Below are 21,450 nucleotides of genomic sequence, written 5' to 3' on the forward strand. Positions count from 1 at the left end.
TTTTTCTCCTTGCTATTAATGATTTGGCCTCTAGTCTTCCATCAAATATTTGGTCATCACTCTATGTTGATGACTTCGCTATTGCCTGTGCAGGCGCTGACTGTCACCTCCTTACAGTTTCTCTCCAGCATGCAGTCGACCGTGTTTCCAATTGGGCCACCACACATGGGTTTAAATTTTCCAGCACTAAAACCCACCAAATCACTTTCACTAGACGCTCTGTCATCTCTGATCATCCTTTGTACCTCTATGGCTCACGTATCCCTGAACGTGATACAGTCAAGTTTCTGGGCCTCCTCTTTGATCGTAGGTTATCCTGGAAACCTCACATTACCTCTCTGAAGGCAACTTGTCACAGCCGGCTGAACCTTCTTAAAACCCTTGCTCATCTTTCGTGGGGAGCTGATCGTCGAACCCTCCTTCACCTACATTCCACCCTTATTTTATCGAAACTTGATTATGGTGACCAGATCTATTCAGCGGCATCTCCTGCTACTCTCTCTAGCCTCAACCCCATTCATCACCAAGGATTACGTTTATGCCTTGGTGCTTTTCGCTCTTCCCCTGTCGAAAGCCTCTATGCAGAAGCGAACGTTCCATCCTTATCCGATCGCCGTGATGCCCATTGCCTGCGCTACTATGTACGCTCTCATGATCTCCGCAATCCTTCCATTTATAGAATGGTCACTGATATTAGTAGACATTCTTTATTTGTTCGCCGCCCCTGCTTACTCCGTCCCTTCTCTCTTCGCCTTCATTCGCTCTTGTCTTCTCTTCAACTACCACCTTTCTATGTACATGTAGCATCTCACTTTTCCCTACCCCCCTGGGAAGTTCCAGCTGTTCGAGTCTGTTCTTTCTCCCTCCCTTGCTCGAAAGCCCAACTGTCTACGGTCGCTTCCCGCTCTCTTTTTCTTGACCACTTTCACTCTCATTCTCATGCCATTGCTGTGTACACAGATGGCTCTAAGTCTTCTGACGGCGTAGGATTCGCAGCAGTGTTTCCGGACAGCGTCGTACAAGGGCATTTACTATCTTCAGCTAGTATTTTTACTGCTGAATTATATGCCATCCTTACAGCACTTATCCGTATTGCATCTATGCCTGTGTCATCATTTGTGGTTGTCTCAGACTCCCTTAGTGCTTTACAGGCTATACAAAAATTTGATACACCTCACCCCTTAGTCCTCCGTATCCAACTTTGGCTACGCCGCATCTTTACTAAGCATAAAGATATTGTTTTTTGTTGGGTCCCTGGTCATGTTGACGTACAGGGCAATGAACAGGCAGACACTGCTGCGCGGTCAGCAGTACATGACCTACCAGTTTCCTATAGAGGTATTCCATGTACGGACTATTTTGCTGTAATATCTTCCCACCTTCACACCCGTTGGCAACAACGTTGGTCTACTATGCTCGGCAACAAACTTCAGTCTATTAAACCGAGTATAGGTTACTGGCCGTCTTCTTATCACCAGTGTCGAGGTTGGGAGACTACTCTCTCCCGTCTTCGCATTGGCCATACTCGTCTTACTCATGGATATCTCATGGAGAGGCGTCTTGCTCCTCTCTGTGAGAATTGCCAAGCTCCATTATCAGTCAGCCACATTCTGTTGGACTGCCCACTTTATCAACGAGCACGCAGAATTTACCTCTGTCGTCGTCTTCGCCCCGCTGCTCTCTCTTTACCTTCCCTTCTCGCTGATGGACCCACCTTTCATCCGGACTCTCTCATTGACTTTTTGACAACGACTGACTTACTTCACAAATTCTGATACTTTCAGCCCTTTCTACTTGTATCTCTTGCTACCCTCTACCCCCGTACTATCCCCTGCCCCGCTGTTTTCTGTAACCTGCTGATCATCCCCCCTCCCTTCTGCCATCCAATTCCCTTGCTTCCTTCCCTACCCTGCAGCGCTGTATAGCCCTTGTGGCTTAGCGCTTCTTTTTGATTATAATAATAATGTGGATGAGTGGAACAAACTCCCAAGTACCGTTATAGAGGCCAGAACGTTGTGTAGCTTTAAAAATAGGTTGGATAAATACATGAGTAGATGTGGGTGGGTGTGAGTTAGACCTGATAGCTTGTGCTACCAGGTCGGTTGCCGTGTTCCTCCCTTAAGTCAATGTGACCTGACCTGACTAGGTTGGGTGCATTGGCTTAAGCCGGTAGGAGACTTGGACCTGCCTCGCATGGGCCAGTAGGCCTTCTGCAGTGTTCCTTCGTTCTTATGTTCTTATGTATACGCTTCAGTTGTATCCGCTCTCCCTCTTCTCTCCTCAGTTCTACTCATTTCCATGGAAAGTTGGTTATTCCTAATCCATCCGTAGTGGAGATTCTTGATACACTCACACTTCAACTCAGACATCCTGGCAAATTGGTTCAAAGAGAAGATAGGGGAGCAGGGAGATTGGGGAACACAGTCGTCAGTAAGTGTTGCCGTTATACCGGAGTGTCCCTGACAGAAATGTCACTTAGTTGGGATATGATAGTCTCGATAGTGCCATTATCGTATACAGGAAGCATTTGTTTCTTTTGAGCGTGTAGGCGGGCAGGGGACAGTAAATTGCCTCACTGCAGACAATAGTGGTCCTAGGTCTTCTAACCAGGGCAGAGAATTTTTTGTAAGCCCTGGATACCTATTCATTGTATTCAACGTGTAGTTCTCAACAGTGTAATAGACTATGATACTTTAATATTATGACAATAATACTTTGTCTATAATACTGTCTATTACTTTTTTGTAGGCCTCGAACATTGTGCCCGTTGGAAAATCGAGGCCTGCTTCCTGGTTGGGGAGTTGGAGTGAGGATAGTCCATGGCATATACAGTTTTCCTCTGCTTGTTGTCCTCCTGAGTCTCAGTTGACGTGTTATCAGGTCCTACGTGGAGATCCTTGCCATTATAATTCTTGCCTCCGCTATGTATGATGTCATTATTTTAGCGTCTAAGGTTACTGAGGCCTCTTAAAGGCTACTGACATTTGTTTTGTCTTCGCTTGCCTGCCATTTCCAAATTCTGAATTTCTAGCGTAGTACTGATTCTCGTAGAGATTCTAGATACTGTAATTAACTGCTGGTGATATATCACAGCTTTGGCCCATGGCCGGGCTCCAGCAGTAGGAACACACGAGACTCATCAAAGGTATAAAATATTGAATATCTGACTGTCACCACCAGCTATTGCTATTGTCTGTGACTGGTGATCTTCCTCCTGGTGTGGAACCTTGGTTCTGTTAAAACTTCTCTTGTTGCATTCTTATTCTGATTATTTTCTGCAAGTTTACTTGTATTAACAAAGATGTAAGGACATAGGCTAAACATAACATACAACGATGATGCTGCCACGAGTGTGTACTTACATAGAAAATACATAAGAACACCTGCATGATTCCAACACTGGCCAGCGATCGCTGCCGCCGTGAAGGTTTATAGTCATTACGATTTCGTGAGTCACAGCACCTTTGGCTTAACACTTCCACGTGTCCTTAGACACAATTTTGCTGCATCCCCAGCAAAACGTGTCATTTCATGACTGACCACCTCAAACACTGTTTCCCCAAGGTTGATGGACTGATTACATAAGATAAGGAGCACTGTAGTAGGCTTACTGGCTCATGCGAGGCAGGTCCAACTCACACTCACATGTATTTATCTAGCCTATTTTAAAAACTACACAAGGTTTTAGCTTCAGTGACGCTACTCGGGAGTTTGTTCCACTCATCCACAACTCTATTACCAAACCGGTGCTTTCCTATATCTTTTCTGAATCTAATTTTTTTTCCCAACTTGAAGCCATTGCCGCGAGTCTTGTCTTGGTTTGATATTTTTAGCACTTTTTTTTTACATTTCCTTCATTCCCTTTTTCCATTTATACACCTCAGTCATATTTTATTCCCCTGTACCATAAAGACTGTCCTCATTTCACTACAACACCTGCTGCCTCTGTATTTGAAGAAGCCTCTTTTGTAGACGAAACGTTTCAACAGTAAAGACACCCAACTGTTGCACATGTGTCTTAATCATCAACTTGTCAGTGTTTTACACCATTTTCAAAATAATCCGTATTGTTTACCCTTCCCTCTCCCCGACAAATAAACTAACAGTAATAACTGATAACAGAGGACCATGTGGTCTAACGATTGTGGTACTGCTACAAATTCTAACTACATAGAAGAAATCTGAACAAAAAATTGTATAAGAGGAGCTTCCATTGCGTCAACGAGATGAAAACAGAAGTTTTGGAAGCAGATCGGCTTAATGACCTACAGAGCAAGTTGTATAAGGAAAGAGAGACGTCTTTTGATGGAGTGCCGTTTTCGACAGCTGCGTGGAATAAAAAGTTATAAATGAGGATGCTTATGTATGTGGTGGCATTTGTACCTGAAGAGGTAAAAAAAAGTCTGGATGAATATTAATAAGTATTACAAATATACATAAAATTCACAGTATCAGAAGAACTTACAAGGTTACCTGGTCTACAAGTTAATAACTGGTGGTTTGTTATCCCTATTCCTGACACTAGATCAAGCTAGACATCCAGCACTCGTCCCATATAAGGGACTGGCTCGAGTACCATATTAAGAATGTTGATGGAGCATTTCCTGTTTGTGACACAATGAATAATCCTCAGCATGTGGAGTAACTGGTGAAAGTGACTTGTCAGTGAATCTATACATTGACAGAAATGGCCGAATTAGGTTTCCCTTCCATCTCTAACATTACCCATCTTTACTTAGAACCTACTTTCCCTCTCAGACTAGCACCTCCCTCGCTTGAGTGTGCTTGCGCTGCTAGTTCACCTTGACTTGTCCCTCCCGCCCTACTGTCTGTTTTTGTAACTTCATGGAAGTTGCCTTACCCCCTCCTCCCCCCATTTCCGTCAGTGCTCGCCCAACTTAGTTGTGTTGGTTCTTAGTTACATTGCGTCGTCTAAGTGTGGTAGTGATCATGGCAACCCTCACCATTCCACCGGTCCAGGTTGCTCTCCATGTTAAATCTTTGTGTTGTATATAACGTCATATTCAGCTGCAAAATTTTTTTAAGTTGTCACCCAGCTGTCGTATAGTAGTAGCACACAAGGCAAACGAGTACCATGTTTTTAGCATGGCTTAAGCTATAAGTGTAGTTCCTAAGCAACAGCCGTACTTTTCCATATCCAGAATTACATTTAACCTGGCAATAAACGTTGTACAATTGTGTATTGAATGTGTTTTCTTGACAGCCCATTTTAAAACTTATCATTTTAGTTATTATTTCAACAGTGGATTATTATCTTGGTTGAACATTAAAATGCTAAGAGGTTTAAAATATGAATTGTTACCATGATTATTACTTCAAGTGTTTTTCATGAATGTCATGTTGAATCGAATGCCTTACCTAAAAATATAGGAACATTGGGAGCCTCTAGTGTAAAAAATTAAAATGCAGTTGCTATTTGAAGATTTGTTAATATAAAATAATGTATTCTAATAACTTTTTATTTCTACCTCTTAGTACATTTTCAGACACTTGACACTTGCATTCCTTAAGATCCTGACAGTAGTTTACGGATTTTGTAGGTCCTTTATTATATTCGTGAAGTGGAATGGTTGATACGTTTAAAATCTACTTGAATTTAACAAGGAAAACAACTAGCTTTTGTTCACCCACTGTCTCGTTGATAATAAGGAAACTGTACACTGCTGATGTTAACGATATTAAATAAAAGGAATTACTGATATTTAGACACTTGCATCTTTGTATGCTTTTCCAGATATGTCACCATACCTGACTTGTGCTGGTGGAGAATTTTCAGTGCATCTTTAATCTTTGCATCATAATCATTGAAGCATAATTACCTACGGCAATAAGGAGTGTTGAATATATGTTGCAGCAATTTCGACATTCCCTGCTGCACAACCAACTCTTCAATGGCAGAGCGCCTGGACCTTGCTCCATCGTGTATTTCCTTTGCAATATGAGCAAGTCACCAAGTGTCCAGTTAAATGCCAGTGTCTGCCCTCAGCCGCTGTTAATGTGCCTTACACCAACGGAAGTAAAATTTAATTAAATCTTTCTTTTTTGCTGAAAGTGGTCCGGGTCTTGGGTCACAATATACCTTGTCATTAGAGTTCGTTTTATCGTGGAATTTCACAAATTAATTCCAATAAGTAAACAAGACGTTTTAATGGAATCGTTTCACTCCTGGGACTTTGTTCATTACTGGACGAAATAAAGTCCCAGGACCGAAACATTTCTATTAAATTGGCTTAGTGTTTCCTCGCGTTTTCTTTTCCTCAACATTGCGATATCATGCCTGGTTGTTACCAGTCCTAGTTTTCAGATTTATATATAATGCACCTATAAGTATGTCTTTATCGTGATCTAAGGCGCTAATACTAATACATGAATGAGCCTCACAGAGCAGTATTTTGGCAGTTTTTATGGTTTGCGGTGCACCAGTGTCTATCGCGTTATTGTTTTCAAAACATTCTTTGGCGTGTTTTTTCAGTTTATCCTCGGATCTTCACACACTGTTATTCACACATTTTGCATTGTTCAGTATGTTTGCTTATTTCCAGTTTTAGTGCTGTCGGATTTTTCCATCTACCGGACGAGGCATTTCCTGTGTTACCCTTTACCGTTAGCATCTTGACCTTCCCTCTCTTCCCCCCCCCCTCTTCCTCCTCCCTTGCCTCTCTCTCGCCTCCCTCCCCCTCTCCCCTGCCTCCCTTCCTACTTGCACCTGTGAGATCCAGTTTTTCATCCTCTGTTTGATACCCCTTACCCTTTTCAGCTGTCCTGACACTGCCCTCAGTTAAGCAGCACCGAAAGAAATAAATCAAGATATTTGCATCTGCATAATTAGGTATGCCTATAACAGTATTATATCGAAGCTCAGTAAAGTTGTTTTGAGTTTTGAATACCTGGCTTCTTATTGTGGATGCTTGTTGACTCTTTTCCTCGCGTTTGTTTTTGCCGGTAATAAACTGCAGGTGTTGAGAGTCGAGACGACCCCCTAACACAAGTTGTGCTCTTGTTTAAGAGTTGCGCGCGCGCGCACACACACACACACACACACACACACACACACACACACACACACACACACACACACACACACACACACACACACACACACACACACACACACAGCTAATGTAGTCCCCATATTTAAGAAAGGAAACAGAAACGAGGCACTAAACTACAGACCTGTGTCTCTGACATGTATCGTGTGCAAAGTCATGGAGAAGATTATCAGGAGGAGAGTGGTCGAACACCTGGAAAGGAACAAGATTATAAATGAAAACCAGCATGGGTTCATGGAAGGCAAATCTTGTATCACAAACCTCCTGGAGTTTTATGACAAGGTAACAGAAGTAAGACACGAGAGAGAGGGTTGGGTAGATTGCGTTTTCCTAGACTGCAGGAAGGCCTTTGACACAGTTCCCCACAAGAGATTAGTGCAGAAGCTGGAGGATCAGGCACACGTAAAAGGAAGGGCACTGCAATGGATAAGGGAATACCTGACAGGGAGGCAGCAACGAGTCATGGTACGTGAAGAGGTATCACAGTGGGCGCCTGTTACGAGCGGGGTCCCACAGGGGTCAGTTCTAGGACCAGTGCTATTTTTGATATATGTGAACGACATGATGGAAGGAATAGACTCTGAAGTGTCCCTGTTCGCAGATGACGTGAAGTTGATGAGAAGAATTAAATCGGACGAGGATGAGGCAGGACTGCAAAGAGACCTGGAGAGGCTGGACATGTGGTCCAGTAACTGGCTTCTCGAATTCAATCCAGCCAAATGCAAAGTCATGAAGATTGGGGAGGGGCAAAGAAGACCGCAGACAGAGTATAGGCTAGGTGGACAAAGACTACAGACCTCACTCAGGGAGAAAGACCTTGGGGTGACCATAACACCGAGCACATCACCGGAGGCACACATCAACCAAATAACCGCTGCAGCATACGGGCGCCTGGCAAACCTGAGAATAGCGTTCCGATACCTTAATAAGGAATCGTTCAAGACACTGTACACTGTGTATGTTAGGCCCATACTGGAGTATGCAGCACCAGTCTGGAACCCACACCTGGTCAAGCACGTCAAGAAGTTAGAGAAAGTACAAAGGTTTGCAACCAGGCTAGTCCCAGAGCTCAAGGGAATGTCGTACGAGGAAAGGTTAAGGGAAATCGGACTGACGACTCTGGAGGACAGAAGGGTCAGGGGAGACATGATAACGACATACAAGATACTGCGGGGAATAGACAAGGTGGACAGAGATAGGATGTTCCAGAGAGGGGACACAGGGACAAGGGGTCACAACTGGAAGCTGAAGACTCAGACGAGTCACAGGGACGTTAGGAAGTATTTCTTCAGTCATAGAGTTGTCAGCAAGTGGAATAGCCTAGCAAGTGAAGTAGTGGAGGCAGGAACCATACATAGTTTTAAGAAGAGGTATGACAAAGCTCAGGAAGCAGAGAGAGGGAGGATCCAGTAGCGATCAGTGAAGAGGCGGGGCCAGGAGCTGAGTCTCGACCCCTGCAACCACAATTAGGTGAGCACAATTAGGTGAGTACACACACACACACACACACACACACACACACACACACACACACACACACACACACACACGCACACACACACACACACCACACACACACACACGCACACACGCACACACGCACACACGCACACACCCACACACACACACACACACACACACACACACACACACACACACACACACACACACACACACACACACACACTGCTGCAGCATATGGGCGCCTGGCAAACCTGAGAACAGCATTCCGATACCTTAGTAAGGAATCATTCAAGACACTGTACACCGTGTATGTCAGGCCCATACTGGAGTATGCAGCACCTGTTTGGAACCCGCACTTGATAAAGCACGTCAAGAAACTAGAGAAAGTACAAAGGTTTGCGACAAGGTTAGTTCCAGAGCTAAGGGGAATGTCCTATGAAGAAAGATTAAGGGATATCGGCCTGACGACACTGGAGGACAGGAGGGTCAGGGGAGACATGATAACGACATATAAAATACTGCGTGGAATAGACAAGGTGGACAAAGACAGGATGTTCCAGGGAGGGGACACAGAAACAAGAGGCCACAATTGGAAGTTGAAGACACAAATGAGTCAGAGAGATAGTAGGAAGTATTTCTTCAGTCATAGAGTTGTAAGGCAGTGGAATAGCCTAGAAAATGACGTAGTGGAGGCAGGAACCATACACAGTTTTAAGACGAGGTTTGATAAAGCTCATGGAGCGGGGAGAGAGAGGGCCTAGTAGCAACCGGTGAAGAGGCGGGGCCAGGAGCTAGGACTCGACCCCTGCAACCACAAATAGGTGAGTACACACACACACACACACACACACACACACACACACACGACAAAATGGTAACTAACTCTCTCTCTCTCTCTCTCTCTCTCTCTCTCTCTCTCTCTCTCTCTCTCTCTCTCTCTCTCTCTCTCTCTCTCTCTCTCTCTCTCTCTCTCTCTCTCTCTCTCTCTCTCTCCGCGCGTACGGAAGCATTCACTTGTGACTCGGCAACCCATTGTGAGAAACGCATAAATAATGCAGTTACATGGAAGTTTTGTTACGACGTTTGGCCCATGCAAAGCTTTACGGAATCTGTGACTTGAAGCTTCCCCTCCCTCCCCTGCGTTTGCGAACCGTCGTCAATAAATCTTCCATGTAACAGCATTCGTTTCACTTATCGGAATTTTATATCATTACCTTCCCACGTAACTGCATTCGTTTCGCTTTTCGGAATTTTATATCATTACCTTCTCTGCAACCCATTCTCGCACAAGTAATAATCATACGGATGTTCACATACTGAGGCAGTGTCTTATTGCTAGCGTGATAACACTATGTACAGAGGAAATTTTAAGAACGTTTCACTGGATAAGTAATTACCAAACAAAACTTTGACACTAAATTAAGGCTTGCTCTGAACATTATCTTACCATATTTGTCAGCAGTCCTGCCATTCCAAAACCACTTGTGACTCACTGTTAAGTTTTCATGAATGTACCCCAGTTTGGGTCCCACCCCCATGTAAAAAAGCTTGGCATTGTTCGTTCGCCTTCTGCGATAGCCTTGAATGTCTAGTATGTTGCCAGCATTTTCCCTCTGAATTGTGTATATTTATCATTAGCTGTTGTTATAGTCCATCTTTATAATAGTAACTGTCCTTGTTGCTGTATCAAGCTTTAAAGGTACGATCTGTACATATAAGCAAATATTGTCAATATGAAAGTTAAGACACATGTGCAACATCTGGAAATCTTTATTGTAGTAGACGTTTCGCCATCCAGTGGCTTTATCAATACAGATTCTAGGACATAATAGGAAGACAGTAGAACTATATACAAAAGATGGGGTAATCAGTCCCTCGGCCTTGGAGTTAGTGTTCACAGCACAACTTGTCAGACACTGCAACATCATGGAATCTTGGTTCAGAGGACATCTACAAGACCTTCACGGCTGCTGCAACTAACCCATCTCTTTGGGAAGGACCTACTTCCACTGGGGAATCCCGCCTACCAGTGACTTTGCCCTCGTCTGCTGCCCGTCCCTATCCACTGACGCCTATATAAACCGCCAGTCTTCTTGTCTTTGCTCCAGATTCTCCTCCACCACGATGCTGTGAACACTAACTCCAAGGCCGAGGGACTGATTACCTCATCTTTTGTATATAGTTCTACTGTCTTCCTATTATGTCCTAGAATCTGTATTGATAAAGCCACTGGATGGCGAAACGTCTACTACAATAAAGATTTCCAGATGTTGCACATGTGTCTTAACTTTCATATTGTCGGTATTTTATACCTTTATTGCACAAATATTGTCAAGCCTGGTCACCATTCTCTCAGCTTTGTTTCCATTCATATTCCTGGGGTGATAGTCACTGTTCTCTCAGCTAAGTTACACTTCACCTAGTTGGGGTCGCATCAGTAACAAGCGAATATGGCATACCCAAACAACTCCGAAACCCCAATGACTTGGGTAATTCCTTGACAGGATAATTTACTTTTGCAGTGCAAGTATCAAATGTGGAGATTTTTTTTCGAAGCTCTTAGAGGTCATCTGTGACCTGGTTCGGAAGTTATTTCCTACTTCCTTGACCTGTCTGTTGCTATTCTGCTAATGTATCTCTTAATGGTTCTAGACAATATTGCCCCCGCGGTCCGGTCTCGTCCTTGTATTGCAATGCACTGTTGCAGCACAGCTGTGTGTAGTCATGGAATACCTTAAGGCTCTGGCACAAACGAAATATTTCAGCACTTGTTTAAGGAATTATGGATTACAAAACTACCACTGCTGTGTAATATGTAGTGTGAGGACGGGTTACCACTACCAGGACCCGTGTGGCCTGAGCAAATTCTTAGGTAGTAGGGGCTGTGCTGAAGTCATATTGACTACATAGGCTTAATTTATAAACAGAGCCAAATACTGGTATTAATTGGGGAAAGCTGAGTTATCGCCCAGAAGCTATGACAGCAGTCATCCCCTGGTGGGCGAAGCGTCATGTATAAGAGCACCAAATGTATGAGAGATACCTGTGCAACCTAACGTTGCACAGGTATCTTACACATCTGTGGGTATTATATACCTTTGATATAGCAGTTACTGCGGCCATGCTTTGGCGTGTTAGTTCACAGCTCCGATATCCATTCACCACTTTTACTAAACGTTGAGAGCTTTCTCGAGTGCTACGATACGCATGGGCTCTTGTGATGCACATGACCACTAGCGTGCACGTGCGTAAACATGCTTTACCACACCCAAGTTCTGAACAATAATTATAAACACACAGACATAAAGCGTAATTAGAAACAAAGATTGAGACTGCAATTAAAAACTTGTTGGGTTAAACAATTGTTCAAATTGATATTTCGTAAAAATAGATGACTTACACAAGTATAGGCATGTATATTTAATATTTTTTTATTTACTTTGTCATTTAGGTGATAGCTGTTACTCTATATAACTAACCCCAAATTGTCTCGCCTGCCGGGTAGGGGGAGACAGATTATCTATAATGCACTTCAATACGTGTCCCTTTTTGTGTTGTCTAATGGCTAGATGCCACAAACGTAAATTTACACCTTTAACAGTTACATAAACGCACGCATAAGCATATTCACCCCTTCTCATAAACGCTTAGGTCTTTACAGGGGGCATATATTAGTTTCCTTCATTTAATCTCACACGGCAAGAGCTGCAAGCTGCTAAATTACCTCATCTCGTGTAAAAGTATTTCTCTGGCATTATGTTAATTATAAAGATACGTGCTGTAATTTATAGCTTTGTTCATTGTTTAATATTAAGAAACCTAAGCAACAGAAGTTGACAGGTTGTAGGCTTTATCTTTCATTTGGTCAGTTAACTTTTTCGCTGATGTTCATACGTTGTAAGCATGCCTCGTGTGGAGGCATGAGGTTGGTAATGGGTCTAGGCGTGTGGTGTAGTGAAGGGTGGAGGCATGTGGCAGTGGGAAAGGGAACAAAATAAGCATGTGAAGGTTGGGGGGGGGATAGAAGTAAATGGAAGATTTTTTTTATAACAGGCTAAGAGCTGTTACCCTACCTCAGCTCATTTCAAAGCCCAGCCCTAATCAAGGTATACAACCATCCCCGGGATGTGACCAACAACAGTTGACTAACACCCAGGTACCTATTTTCTGCTATCTTGTCGGGAGGTGGCGATGGATGGATGGAGACATGTTAGGGTAGCAATGGATGATGGCATGTGGGTGTGGGAGAAAGGAGACAAGTGGGAGTAAAGGATGAGGCTTGTACTCACTTAGTTGTGGTTGCAGGGGTCGAGTCATAGCTCCATCACACATGCCTCCATAGATAGAGGCATGTGGGGGGGGGGCTGTGGGAGTTGGAAGATTCTCGAAACTGGCTACATATATATCAGTCACGGGCGGCAATGAATAGTGGCATGTATTCACTTATATGTGGTTGCAAGAATCATTTGAGATGGCAATGAATGGCGGCATGGGGGAGGGTTATGCACGGCGGCATGTGTGGATGGCAATACGAGGATAAGATAAGATAAGATAAGATAAGATTTCGTTCGGATTTTTAACCCCGGAGGGTTAGCCACCCAGGATAACCCAAGAAAGTCAGTGCGTCATCGAGGACTGTCTAACTTATTTCCATTGGGGTCCTTAATCTTGTCCCCCAGGATGCGACCCACACCAGTCGACTAACACCCAGGTACCTATTTGCTGCTAGGTGAACAGGACAACAGGTGTAAGGAAACGTGTCGAAATGTTTCCACCCGCCGGGAATCGAACCCGGGCCCTCCGTGTGTGAAGCGGGAGCTTTAATATAGACAAATGCAAAGTTCTAAATGTTGGACAGGACAATAACCATGCCACATATAAACTAAATAATGTAGATCTTAATATTACGGATTGCGAAAAAGATTTAGGAGTTCTGGTTAGCAGTAATCTGAAACCAAGACAACAGTGCATAAGTGTTCGCAATAAAGCTAATAGAATCCTTGGCTTCATATCAAGAAGCATAAATAATAGGAGTCCTCAGGTTGTTCTTCAACTCTATACATCCTTGGTTAGGCCTCATTTAGATTATGCTGCACAGTTTTGGTCACCTTATTACAGAATGGATATAAATTCTCTGGAAAATGTACAAAGGAGGATGACAAAGTTGATCCCATGTATCAGAAACCTTCCCTATGAGGATAGACTAAGGGCCCTGAATCTGCACTCTCTAGAAAGACGTAGAATTAGGGGGGATATGATTGAGGTGTATAAATGGAAGACAGGAATAAATAAAGGGGATGTAAATAGTGTGCTGAAAATATCTAGCCTAGACAGGACTCGCAGCAATGGTTTTAAGTTGGAAAAATTCAGATTCAGGAAGGATATAGGAAAGTACTGGTTTGGTAATAGAGTTGTGGATGAGTGGAACAAACTCCCAAGTACCGTTATAGAGGCCAGAACGTTGTGTAGCTTTAAAAATAGGTTGGATAAATACATGAGTGGATGTGGGTGGGTGTGAGTTAGACCTGATAGCTTGTGCTACCAGGTCGGTTGCCGTGTTCCTCCCTTAAGTCAATGTGACCTGACCTGACTAGGTTGGGTGCATTGGCTTAAGCCGGTAGGAGACTTGGACCTGCCTCGCATGGGCCAGTAGGCCTTCTGCAGTGTTCCTTCGTTCTTATGTTCTTATGTTTAGCCACCAAGCCACCGGGCCATATAACAGTGACAGTGAAGAAAGTTGTGGGGGAGTGGCAGTGAATGGAGGCATGTAAGGGAGGGGGGGGGTGTTAATGGATGGGAGCAGTGGGGGTGGCAATGAAGAATGGTATCTAGGGGAGTAGCTGTGGATGGAGGGGGTGTGGGAAAGTATCAGATGAGGATATGATGAGGGAGGAAGGTGTGAGGGAGTAGCACGGGGATGGGAACCTGTGGGGGTGTGGCAAGGGATGTGGATAGGTGCATTTCTGGGTGTTTATGAGCCTGCAGGTTCTTATTAACCCATATTTTTCAGTGCATAGTTTTAAATTTTAAATGAATTATATTGAAACTAAAAAGGCATAAAATAATGGGCAATATAATTGATGTATGCAGGTGGATAAATGACATGGATAAGGAAAAAAATTGTGGAGGTAAAATTCAAAAACAGTGGATTAAAATCGGAAACACAGGACAGTACTGCACTTCGATTTAAGAGGGTCATAGTTGCATATTGTAATGAGTAGAATGAACGATCAAGTTTCGTGAATAAAGTATATATTAAATACTAAGTTGTAAAAATAGATTAGGAAGATGCATGTAAAAGTAATTGGATGCTTGAATTTCTCGTAGCTCAGTTGTTAGCCCACTCAGCTCACACACTGATACCTGGTAGGGTTGTAAACATCAGGACATGCTTCCTTAAGACACCTTCTGTCTATTTTCACCTACGTATCAGTAAAATAGGTACCTGAGTGTTAGTTGACTGGTGTGGGTCGCATTCAGGGGACAAAATTGACCTAATTTGCTTGAAATGCTGTATATAACAAGGGGCTTTATATAGTAGTATGTCAGTCAGGCCTATATACAATATACGTGTACATGTAATTGTAGAAATAATTATTATTAAGACCTGCTGTGCATAAGCCAGTAGGCCATCTGTAGTCTTGTATTTATTACAATTCAGAGATCTTTCCATATTTCATTTAAGGAAAAAAGTGTAATAAAGACTACAAATACTCTACTCTGTAAAATATGTAATTATTGTTATGAAACTTTCATTTAGGCAAATTTACTGTATTTAGAAAACACCTTGTGTACAGTCTGGAGTAATATGGTCAAGTTTTTTATATTGACCCAACATAGTAGGAGGGTTATTACTGAGCTAGATTGGTGCCCTAGAAGGAGTTTGTAGTCTTGATGCACAACTTCCAACATTTTATTGTTATTCTACTTAAAAGCACAAGTTGAGCTTTAAAAGTTTGACTAGAGAGATGGAGTGTTGAGTCAACTGTTGAGTTTTCTCATCAGTATTCTAAACTTTCTGCCTTGTATATCCAGTATAAATGTGATTGACCAATTCATGAATTTACACTGCATATGTTAAGTATGAGAAGTTGATAAAGGTAAAGGCCACTCACAGATGACAATTCTTTGTAGTTCCTGTGGACCAGCAGCAGTCTGTGAGCAGTTTGGCCATTCTGCATTGTCATGGTTGTTTGAGAGGTCATTGAAGGTGGTTGAAAGTAGAATGACTGGCCAGATATATACACAAATACTCATTAAATTTTTGACATAGTTTTGTCTGTGTTAGCTAGTGTATGTGCATTTGTGTGAGAGCATACATGTTTGTGTACATTTGTGTGTGCATGTGCATAAAGCTAATGTATTTTTGTACAGCATCACGTGTGATTTGTGCTTATTCTCTGATAACTACAGTACAGCATCTCACTTAACAACAGAGTTCCGTTCCTAAGACAACGTCAGAAAACAAATTCATCTCTAATGGTAGTGGGTACTATAATGGTAGCGGGCATGCTATAATGATAGTGGGTTTGTGCCAACCATCTTTGATATTGTTTTAATATCACCTTTGCACCATTTACAACATTTCTGATATATTTTTTAAATGTTTATACAGCAATATATTGTACATATATTGTAATAAACAGAATAGAGGAAATCAGCTTTAATATAGTACATTATTTAGGTATGCATACTGGCCAGAGAGCCCTTCGTAACTCTGAGTCGTCGGTAAACGAGTACATTACTAAGTGAGGAGAGGCTGTACTGGAATGGTTTATGAAAATGTGTAGTGTAATACTGCTTTGACATCTTTGAACATAGAAACAAAGATGCTCTTGTAATTTTTTTTCTAAACCTTTTCAGGTAAAAATATTTCACTCTTAAATAATTTTGCTTAGGAATTTTCACGCTTTACTTCAAGCTTGCACAGTGGGATCATCCAGCTATGGGATTATCGTATGTGCACACTGGTGGATAAGTTTGACGAACATGAAGGACCTGTTCGAGCAGTTTGCTTCCACCAGCAGCAGCCTCTCTTCGTGTCTGGTGGTGATGACTACAAGATCAAGGTCAGACCATCTTTGTTCATCTTAAGATGAAGTTGATGTCATTGAGAGAAATAATTAAAACCAGTCTACATCAAGAGAGAATGGGATGTTTACCTAGCTTTGGGATTAAAATTCCTATCTAAATCATATTATTGTACCATCTTTCCTAAATGCACCAGCATTCTTTATTGGTTAGCAGATTTTTTAATCTCTTAAAATGAATTTTAATTGCTTATTTTAGATGTGTGTGGTTTATAGCAATATTTTCTCCTGCAAATGGTACACGATGAGAATTTCATATAAAATTTAACTATCAACTAACTTTAAGCTTTTAAATGCTTAAAACTGAGCAGTTGCATAAGGTTATACTGTACTGAGTGTAATAATTTTTACAACAGCTATCTTTTACTAAGGGTACTTCTTTATCTCTCCCATAAATATTTCTAAATTTTGTGTGATAATCTGTATGACTGCTAGGTCTGGAACTACAAGCTACGTAGATGTCTCTTCACACTGCTTGGCCACTTGGATTACATCCGAACCACTGAATTTCACCAGGTTAGCTAAACTCTGTTTTGCTCCTGTACCGTTTTTCAATAAAAATTGCCCCAGAGAAAATATTAAAATAGGTTCCACCAGAAAGCAAAATTTTTAGTTCAGAAGGGTAGTACATATTGAGAAAAAGACAGATAAAATTAGTTTTATAGATGAATCTGTGTCCTCTAGTTAGGGCTGCTGATGGAGAAGTTTCAGTGTAATGAAATACTGTAATTACAAGTAAATTACAATATATAAATACTGTATAAAGTACAGTACATGTATACACATACACGAGAAAACTACTAAAATCTCAGTGCTTTTTTTTTTTTAAGTGGATATCTGTGTGAATTAAATCCTTTAAGTTTTTTCAGAGCTCAAATCTTCCTTTCATGTGAATTTTACTTTGGAAACATGTAATTTATTATTTACAGAATACCATTGGCTACAGTAGTAAATAATATACAGTACTATATTAAGTTTTTTGTGGTCATTTAATAGCTGTTACTGAAGTGAATGGGCATCACAATTGAAATGACCCAACATTGTGAAGGTTTTGTTACATAGTATTGAAAAATAAATGTGTAAAACACTGTACGTGTATATTATGTTGAAATCTAATGAAACTTTAATAAATCACTGGAGGAGACTAGTAATATTCTAACAGTTCTTGGAACTTAATGTGAATATTTGTAAAGAAAATCCTTCCAATTTTCAGTCAGATCTCCAGCTGATAAATTTTGAGCCTTCAGTTTTCTGATCTTGGATCCATTACGTAGATGTTATATACTTTAAAGGATTTATTATTATATACAGTAGTTACTTTCTTTCCAACACTTGTGTGATTTGTGAAAATTAAGAGATGAGTTTTGGTGTTTTTTTTCGTTTTGCATATTCCTCTAATAGTTGGTTTCATGAGTTTTAATACTTCCTCAGTGGAAGTAATTTTATAGGGCAGTCCCTTTTTCTTAATTACCTTTTTTTTTTTTTAAGAAATTTCCTCATATATGTATCTGCACAGTCAGATCAAATAAATGATAAGTGTCTTGGCAGATGTACACAGTGTCATGGTCCAATCTAAAATAGTATTTGCTGCATCTGAAACAGTGAGTACACATTTTAATGTAACCGTTTTTGTTTCATATTCCAGGAGTATCCATGGATTCTGTCTGCTTCAGATGACCAGACAATTCGTATATGGAACTGGCAGAGCCGATCATGTGTTTCAATCCTGACTGGGCATAACCATTATGTTATGTGTGCACGCTTCCATCCAACCCAAGACCTTATTGTATCTGCTTCCCTGGACTCTACAGTCAGAGTGTGGGATATCTCAGGTATTCCTGGCAAACCAGGAGGTATGCATTGCTCCAGCTGGTACCCATGGATTTTGGAATGTCCAGTCTTGCTCTTCCTACCGTACTTTTTGGTCCCAACTATAAAATCGAATAGAACCACTTACTGGATTACTTAACATTTAAAATTTATAGTTCTTATCACTTCAGCACTGAGCCTAACCTGTACTGTGCATCTTGCCTTGATATTAATTGGTCTAGAATCTAGATATTTTGAAGCAGTTATATGTAAAGTTTGTGGTTTTTTAAAATCATATTATTATGGCTTGTGTGCAAAATATACAAGTCAACATTTGAGGGTTAAAAAGCTTTAATTAGCTAAATAATGTACCTGCTAAAAATAGAGTATAATAAAACCTTGATTAAATGGGCAAATAAAGAGGAGCAGATGGTCAATTATGGCAGATATGATGGCAAGAGGAAATTATTTTAGCGTGATTGTAAAAATAATGGATAGTTCTGTAAGCAATGAGCTTTGTCTCTTGTTTCTGAATCAGCTGACCCACTGAATTTTGTTTTGTATTTCTGAAATCCAATAAAGTTTGCTAGAGAGTTTACTACATTTACATTACTTCTGTAATGAAATAAAAACTTTAATAAATTTGTTATTGATTTATTCCATTGCTGTAAATAATAGTAACGTTTCAATATTCAGTGCAGCTCTGTGTGAACCTTGCAGATTAAGACTGGAAATGCCAACTGTTAGGTGCATTAAAATTCCCAGCAAATCTAACTCATTTTACATGGGAGCATAATAAGTGGGTTGCCTTGTACTGTAAGTCTGTAGTGAATCATTTTTTTTTTCTTTTATGTAATTGAAGGCTGGAATTAGATGAAAGAAAACCATCAATAAATGTGTAAATTTCCCTGCTCCTTGCTGAATTAAGATACAAAAACCATACTTAAAATATAAAAATGTAGTACAGCAGATGTTAGTTCAAACATAAAACTGCTTCAAATGGTTTAGTATGGTTCATCTTTGACCAACTTAAAACAAAGCATATACCTTACTATCAAGTATGTTCATAATCCTAGTTCTTAAGAACCATGTATTTGATGTATAGCTTGTAGCTACTAACAACTTTTGATAAGGAGTACATATATTTGGGAGGAATTAGTGTATTGTATCTCTTGCTTCTTTGACACTGGCTTATCTGTATGCAGGTGTTAGCATGTATTCTTCAGGAATATGTAAAGTTCCTGCTATGTTTGGTACTGTAGAGTCAGTGTTTATTGGTGATATTCTTGGCTTGGATTATCAAAATTTTTCAAATATTTTTAATTTGAACTTAAAAATTTGCAGCTGTGTAAGTATTAGGAAGAGGAAGGTACTAATCTTGCCCCATTTCAGTGAAATGAGAGTACCAATGTGCAAGTGATGATAATTTAAATATTTTTATATATTTATGTATTTATAGATGGGGTTGTAAAAGAAGTAACTGCTAGGGTGTTTGGGAGAGGGGTGGGATTAAATTATGGGGAATCAAATTCAAAATGGGAATTGACACAGTTACTTACTGCTGATGATACTGTGCTTATGGGAGATTCTAAAGAAAAATTGCAAAGGTTAGTGGATGAGTTTGGGAATGTGTGTAAAGGTAGAAAGTTGAAAGTGAACATAGAAAAGAGTAAGGTGATGAGGGTATCAAATGATTTAGATAAAGAAAAATTGGATATCAAATTGGGGAGGAGGAGTATGGAAGAAGTGAATGTTTTCAGATACTTGGGAGTTGACGTGTCGGCGGATGGATTTATGAAGGATGAGGTTAATCATAGAATTGAGGAGGGAAAAAAGGTGAGTGGTGCGTTGAGGTATATGTGGAGTCAAAAAACGTTATCTATGGAGGCAAAGAAGGGAATGTATGAAAGTAGTACCAACACTCTTATATGGGTGTGAAGCTTGGGTGGTAAATGCAGCAGCGAGGAGACGGTTGGAGACAGTGGAGATGTCCTGTTTAAGGGCAATGTGTTGTGTAAATATTATGCAGAAAATTTGGAGTGTGGAAATTAGGAAAAGGTGTGGAGTTAATAAAAGTATTAGTCAGAGGGCAGAAGAGGGGTTGTTGAGGTGGTTTGGTCATTTAGAGAGAATGGATCAAAGTAGAATGACATGGAAAGCATATAAATCTGTAGGGGAAGGAAGGCGGGGTAGGGGTCGTCCTCAAAAAGGTTGGAGAGAGGGGGTAAAGGAGGTTTTGTGGGCGAGGGGCTTGGACTTCCAGCAAGCGTGCGTGAGCGTGTTACATAGGAGTGAATGGAGACGAATGGTACTTGGGACCTGACGATCTGTTGGAGTGTGAGCAGGGTAATATTTAGTGAAGGGATTCAGGGAAACCGGTTATTTTCATATAGTCGGACTTGAGTCCTGGAAATGGGAAGTACAATGCCTGCACTTTAAAGGAGGGGTTTGGGATATTGGCAGTTTGGGGGGGATATGTTGTGTATCTTTATACGTATATGCTTCTAAACTGTTGTATTCTGAGCGCCTCTGCAAAAACAGTGATGGTGTGTGAGTGTGGTGAAAGTGTTGAATGATGATGAAAGTATTTTCTTTTTGGGGATTTTCTTTTTTTTTTTTTGGGTCACCCTGCCTCGGTGGGAGACGGCCGACTTGTTGAAAAAAACAAAAAAACATGTATATTGATATAAGTGTGTGCAATGCTAGATAATACTATTTATTTTAGATTCCTTGGAGTTTTTTCCAGACACTGAATGAAATATCTGACTATGATTGATTACCTTTTTGTAGTTAGAGGAGCAAAGCTATACACATGAGTATTATACCTCTTAAAAAATAATCTTATCAATTCAAATACACTTTTTAAATTACACCAAAGTGGTTGGGCCACTTACCTTTTATATCCTACCTCTCCCCCCCCTCCAACCCTCTTCCAATATTTCCATCCTTACCCATCCTTCTTCCTTCCCCATCTTACCAAAGCTCTGGTCATTAGAAGCTAGTTTGACAAATAACTT

At 41.0% G+C, this 21,450-nt stretch overlaps 1 protein-coding gene across 5 annotated transcripts in view; it reads left to right on the forward strand.

The window, feature by feature from the left end:
- alphaCOP (coatomer subunit alpha) overlaps positions 1-21,450 on the forward strand; it is a 216,604-nt gene that overhangs the window by 112,741 nt on the left and 82,413 nt on the right. For 3 of the 5 annotated variants that reach the window (XM_070095900.1, XM_070095902.1, XM_070095903.1), the window contains exons 3-5: positions 16,456-16,603; positions 17,060-17,140; positions 18,270-18,477. In XM_070095900.1, the coding sequence (XP_069952001.1) occupies positions 16,456-16,603; positions 17,060-17,140; positions 18,270-18,477 (437 nt within the window). The remainder of the gene's footprint in view (positions 1-16,455; positions 16,604-17,059; positions 17,141-18,269; positions 18,478-21,450) is intronic. The other 2 variants (XM_070095901.1, XM_070095905.1) reach the window with 1 other exon arrangement.

This window comes from Cherax quadricarinatus, chromosome 51 (assembly GCF_038502225.1).
Source record: "Cherax quadricarinatus isolate ZL_2023a chromosome 51, ASM3850222v1, whole genome shotgun sequence".
NCBI classification, from domain to species: domain Eukaryota; kingdom Metazoa; phylum Arthropoda; class Malacostraca; order Decapoda; family Parastacidae; genus Cherax; species Cherax quadricarinatus.